At 43.6% G+C, this 5,876-nt stretch overlaps 1 protein-coding gene across 1 annotated transcript; it reads left to right on the forward strand.

Annotated features, from left to right (window-relative positions):
* Window positions 1-4,692: 4,692 nt before the first annotated feature.
* LOC102009047 (protein FAM122A-like) lies at window positions 4,693-5,520 on the forward strand. Its single transcript, XM_013512167.1, has one exon. The coding sequence runs from the start codon at window positions 4,693-4,695 to the stop codon at window positions 5,518-5,520; it is 828 nt and encodes a 275-aa protein (XP_013367621.1).
* Window positions 5,521-5,876: the final 356 nt, after the last annotated feature.

The raw sequence follows: 5,876 nt of genomic DNA on the forward strand, positions 1-5,876 counted from the left end.
CATTATTATTATTATTATTATTATTATTATTTTTTGTGGTACCAGGAACTGAACTCACAACCTCACACTTGCCCAACAGGCACTCATGCCACTGAGCTATATCTCCGGTCCCCTACAGGGATATCTCTCATTCAGAATTCTCAAAATGTGAAATTTTGCATGTGCAAATATACATCATCCTTTTACAGCAATATTTCTATAAATGTAGAGCTGGAAGAAACTATGATGGACACTATTAAGGCTCCACTTAGATCTCCTTAGGACCCTCAGACAATTTTTCATTTTTTTTTGTTTGTTTGTTTTTTTGTTTTTTTCTGGTACCGGGAATCAAACTCACAACCTTGTGCTTGCCAGGCAGGCGCTGTGCCGCTGAGCTAAATCCCCAGCCCCCCAGACAATTTTTATGTTAGCCCACATTTGGTTACTGTAACAAATACCTTTGACTAATCAACTTCAAAAGAAGTTTATTTGAGCTACAGTTTTGGAGGCTGCAGATTCAGGATGAACTGGCCTCATTGCTTTGGGCTGTGGCAGTACAGTACATCATGGTAGAAATATAGGCTGGAGGAAGCCCATTCATCTCATGGCCAGATATGAGAGAGAAGAAAGAAAGAGGCCAGAGTTCCACAGTCCTCTGAAAGGCACACCCAACTTACTTAACTTCCTCCTAGGTGGCTCCAAGTCTTAAAATTTCCACTACCTGCCAATAGCACTACAGGCTAGTGACCAAGCCGTGAGTACCTGGGATTTTGGTGGACATTTAAGATCCAAACTATAGTAATTTCTATACCTTAGTTGTGTTTTTATTAATAGCCAGAATCTATGACTCTTTGGCGGCCATACCTGGGGTGTTTGGAGTCATTTTGCCCACTTCGTTGAGAATTGGAAGTGCCTACGAGTTCACAGCTCCCCAAGGTAAACTTTCGCCAACCAATGACTGGTACCGAACTGTGAATGTCCAGCTCTTTCCCCACACAAGGAAGTACAAATTTGGAGGTTAAATCAGACTCTGGAGCATCCCTTGGGATGAAGCAGACTGGGGCTCTCCCTGAAATGCTTCCCTCACTTGTCTTCGTCCTCTTCCCTTTACTGTCTCCCCTATTCATTTATCTGCTTCTCCCTAAAAGTTCTTCGCTAACATACTACTTGGGTCAAATTCTTATCTCAGGACCTGATTCTGAAGAGACTCATGTAAGACCCCAGATGAAGCCCATCTGCTCTAATCCATTCGCTCCACACATATGTAACCTAATCAATCAAGAAGTATTCGTTGAAGGCTTAGTATGTACTGGACATAGTGTAGGCTTGGACAAATGTGGAGCACTAGGAACATGGAAATGACAGTCCTCGGACACAGGGCCCGTGTTATCTTCCATCAGGGACAATCTGAGAATCCACGGTAGGGTGTTACCAATGCCAAGTGTGTGAATTCCTTCCTGCACTGCAGTGTTCATTCAGACATTATTCGCCAACCTTCATGGAAGCTAGGAAAGAGGAAAACCTAATACAGATCAATCAGAAAGTTACATACATCATCCAAACCAAGTAAGATAGGCCAGTAGAGAAATAGCCATAATTTTTGAGCCTAAGAGCATTCATGGAGAAAATCTTAACTATTACTTTTTGACTAGTAATATTACTGTTTCTTCTGTCACTTATCTCTGAGATTTGTTATTATAAAACATAAGGAGAGATAGAAAATTGTTTGTAGGAAGTGGTTTTATTTGCCCCAAGAGATTATAAGCACTCATGCCGAAAGCTGCCAGTAAAATCACTTCTACTTCCATCCTGCTTTTGAATCATTGATCAAATAAATATTTCCTGTTTGCCATGGACACTGTCTCACTTCTAATCAAGGTATATTTTGCATTCAAGTATTCTTGAAAGCAAAAGAGGGTATATCAAATGGTATTTTTTTTTCAGAGCCCCTGGGTGCTCAATCTGGATAAAAGAGAGCCTCTTTTTTTTTTTACTAGAATCAATCTCTTTCAAAAAAAAAAAAAGATTGTTCTCATTTGGATACTTACTATCTACGGTAGGCAGAATAGATCTCAATGTCCAAATCTGTAGAACCTATGAATATGTTATTTTGTGTGGTTGCGTTAGTCAGCTCTTTGTCACTATCATAACTACCTGATATATCAATTTATAAAGAGGAAGAGTTTGTTTGGGTATACAGTTCTGGAGGTTTCATTCCTTGCTTGGTTGGGCTGTTGCTTTTGGCCCATGATGGGACAACATATCATGAGGGACCAGGAAGTGAAACAAAGCTACACATTTCATTGCCAAGGAGCAAACAACAGGAGGATGGATCTGGAGTTCCATTACCTCTTTGAGAGCATGCCACCAGTGGCCTAAATGACTGTATCCCCCAAAGGTTCTACCAGCTCTCAATATGACTGTGCTGAGAAGCAGGCCTTTACTATGTGGACCTTTGGGGGCCCATTTAAGATTCAAACTATAGCAATGGCCAAAAGGATAAAGTGGCAACTAGAATTAAGATTGTCATTCAGATGATCATTTTGGTTTTGTTGTTGTTTTGAGACAGCATCTCATCTCACTGTGTTGTTCATGCTGGCCTTGTAGTCACAATCATTCTCTACCTCAGCCTCTGGAATAGGTAAGATGCAGGCTTGCACCACTGCAACTGGCTTCAAGTCACTTATTTATTTATTTATTTATTTTGTGTCTTTTTGAGGCAGGGTCTCGCTATGCAGTTCAGGCTGGCCTTGAGCTCGTTGAACTCGCAGTGATCCTCCTATCTCAGCCTCCTGAGTGCTGGGATTACAGGCGTGCCCCACCACGCCCTGCTTCAAGTGATTTAAAATACAGCAGAGATTATCCTGGATTGCCCATGTGAGTACAATGTCAATGGAAGCACCCTTGAATAGAAAAGAATCAGAAGTATCAGTTTCAGAGCAATGGGCTGTCAGAAAGGCTTAAATGGCCATTGTTGGCTTTGAAGATGGAAGCGGTCATGAGCCAAGGAATGAGAGCAGCATGTAAAAGCTGGAAAAAGCTCAGGAAAACAGATTCTCCCCAGGGCCATGGAAAGAGCCTCTAGAAAGAACCACAGTCCCGTAAACACCTTGATTAGAGTTCTGTGAGACCCTTCTCATACTGCAAAATTGTAAAATAGCCACTAAGTTTGTGGTAATTGGTTACAGCAACAATATCAGGAAACTGATATTTCTTTTTTTTTTTTTTTGTCTTTTTGAGACAGGGTCTCACTATGCACTTCAGGCTGGCCTTGAGTTCACTTCTTTGTAGCCCAGGCTGGTCTTGAACTCGCAACAATCCTCCTGCCTCAGCCTCCCAAGTGCTGGGATTACAGGCGTGCACTACCACGCCTGGCCCAGGAAACTGAGATTTCATCTGCTTTCCAGGTTCATTGCTTCATCTGAAGAAACCACAGAGTCTTCCCATGTGTTGCAGGAATAATCCACTTGCTCTTCACTCAGTTTTGATTTCCCTACCTTTATTTGAAATGTCCTGCCATTCTTCTTGGCTTTCACCACAGTCTTCTGTATTTGAACTCTACTGCAATCATGTTTCAAGTGCCATTTCTTTCTTCTGGCCACGATACAAAACTAACACCAACAATAGTGAATATTTTCAAGCTTAGGAGTATTAGTCCCCCTTGCAAGTTACACTGTGGGGTATCCAGCTTCCTTTCTGCTTCCATTTCCATTTTTATATTCTGTTTAATTTGAGACTTTGAAGATATGATGTTCCCTGTTGATAGCAGTAAAAAATGAAATCCAGATGAGCTTATGACAACTAAAGGAAATTTACCAACACTTCTGGACAAGATACATTAAGATCAAAGACACAGAGTGATGATATCAGTATCACCAAGGCCCAGAAGAACTCCATATGCATCTATTCATGCACTAACTTACTCATTTATTCATTCATTTGAACATTAACAAATATTTGTTGAGTGCTGACCATGTGCCAAGAACTGCACAAGTTGCTAGGGATTCATCCATGACAAAGACATATGTGCTTGTACATACTGGGAAGGGGAGGCTGGCAATAAAGTAGATAGGTTATGTGTATGTTCCTCCAAAATTCATGTATTGGAACTTAAACCCCAAAGTGATGGTGTTTAGAGGGAGGGGCCTTTTCAGAAGTGATTAAGTCATGACGGTTCAAAGGGATTCATGCCATTAGAAAGAAGCTTCAGAGAAGTGCCTCCCTGGCCCACTTGCCCTCTTGCTTTCTGGCTTCCACTATGTGAGATGCTGCAACAAAGCATCATCTTGGAAGGAAAAAGCCAGCCCTGCATAGAAGTGAAATCTTCCAGCACCTTGATCTTGGACTCCCTAGCCTCCAGAACTGCAAGAAATCAATTTGTATTATTTATGAATTTCCCAGTCTATGGTATTTTGTTATAGCAACAGGAAGAGATTAAGACCATGTGTAAATAATAGGTTGAAACTGGTAAGTGCGGTGAGAAAAAAAACAGGATAGCAGGGCGTGGTGGCATATACGCCTGTAATCCCAGCACTAGGGACGCTGGGGCAGGAGGATCATTGTGAGTTCAAGTCGAGCCTGGGGCGCAGAGGTGCGAGCCCACTGACAGATTCTGGAAGGCAGCGCCAGCGGTAGGGGGCTGCTGGGAATGGGAGTCTTAGGGCCTTGACGGAGCACCGCCCTACCCTCCCTGCTCCTGACAGGGCTCAGAAGATGGAGCTGGATCTGGAGCTGCCTCTGGGTACAGGCGGGAGCCCAGCGGAGAGCGGCAGCAGTGGCGGCGGCTGGGGCTTCAGGAGGTCTAACAGCTCCCTGCTGATCCACGGCCTCAGTGACACTTCGCCAATGTTCCAGGCCGAGGCGCTGAGGGCAAGGAGGAAGGGCACAAGGCTCCCGAGCAGCCATGGCCTGCTGCTACCGGCCTCCCGGGTCCGCATGCACGGCAGCCGCTTGCACCAGATCAAACGGGAAGAGGGCATGGACTTGATCAGCCGAGAGACGGTCCACGAGCGCGAGGTGCAGACCGCCATGCAGATAAGCCACTCCTGGGAGGAACGTTTCAGTCTGAGTGACAATGATGTGGAGAAATCGGCCTTCCCAAAGCGCATCGATTTCATTCCAGTGTCACCAGCACCGTCACCTACCCGCGGAATCGGAAAGCAGTGTTTTTCACCTTCCTTGCAAAGTTTTGTGAGTAGTAATGGGTTGCCTCCAAGCCCTACTCCTCGCCCAACTACCAGATTTACCACCCGGCGAAGCCAGAATTCCATCAGCTGCATTAGACCAAGTGTTCTTGGACCATTGAAAAGAAAATGTGAAATGGAAATCGAGTATCAACCAAAGAGATTTTTTCAGGGCATCACCAACATGCTTTCTTCTGACGTTGCGCAGCTGTCAGAACCCGGTGTGTGTGTGTCTTCGGATACTCTCGTTGGGAACAACAGCAGTATGGATTCTCCTTGTAACTCACCAGTGAAAGTCAGCACTACCACCGCCGCTCCTGTGTCACTGCCGAGGCGGCCTCTCCCTTTATTCCGGTAGATGAACTTTCATCTAAGTGATTCACCCATCCTGAAACTATTTTTTTGTTTTGTTTTGTTTCTGCAATGGAGAGACAGAAAAATCAAGTGGGAGCGAGCACTGAACTTTGTCGACTAATTTGAGACTATTTCCTATTTGACTCCTGTTCCTTTTTTTGGAATTTCCTGAAATGTTAGAGAACTTTTATGTCAGGTTCCTGCAGATGCCCTCGAATTTAGTGTAGTAATATTTTCAGACTTCTTCCCAATAAGTGTGTTGAAGCAAACATTTTATGCTAATAATATGTCTAAATGCATATGTTATCCCTTGGTTTTTTTAAATAATTGAGAGCTCTATTTATTTATGGGATTATTAAG

Source organism: Chinchilla lanigera, unplaced genomic scaffold (assembly GCF_000276665.1).
Source record: "Chinchilla lanigera isolate Chin_1 unplaced genomic scaffold, ChiLan1.0 scaffold00014, whole genome shotgun sequence".
NCBI classification, from domain to species: Eukaryota; Metazoa; Chordata; class Mammalia; order Rodentia; family Chinchillidae; genus Chinchilla; species Chinchilla lanigera.

Coding starts and splice junctions, on each gene's coding strand:
- LOC102009047 (XM_013512167.1), top strand. CDS start 4,693: ATGGAGCTGGATCTGGAGCTGCCTCTGGGTACAGGCGGGAGCCCAGCG.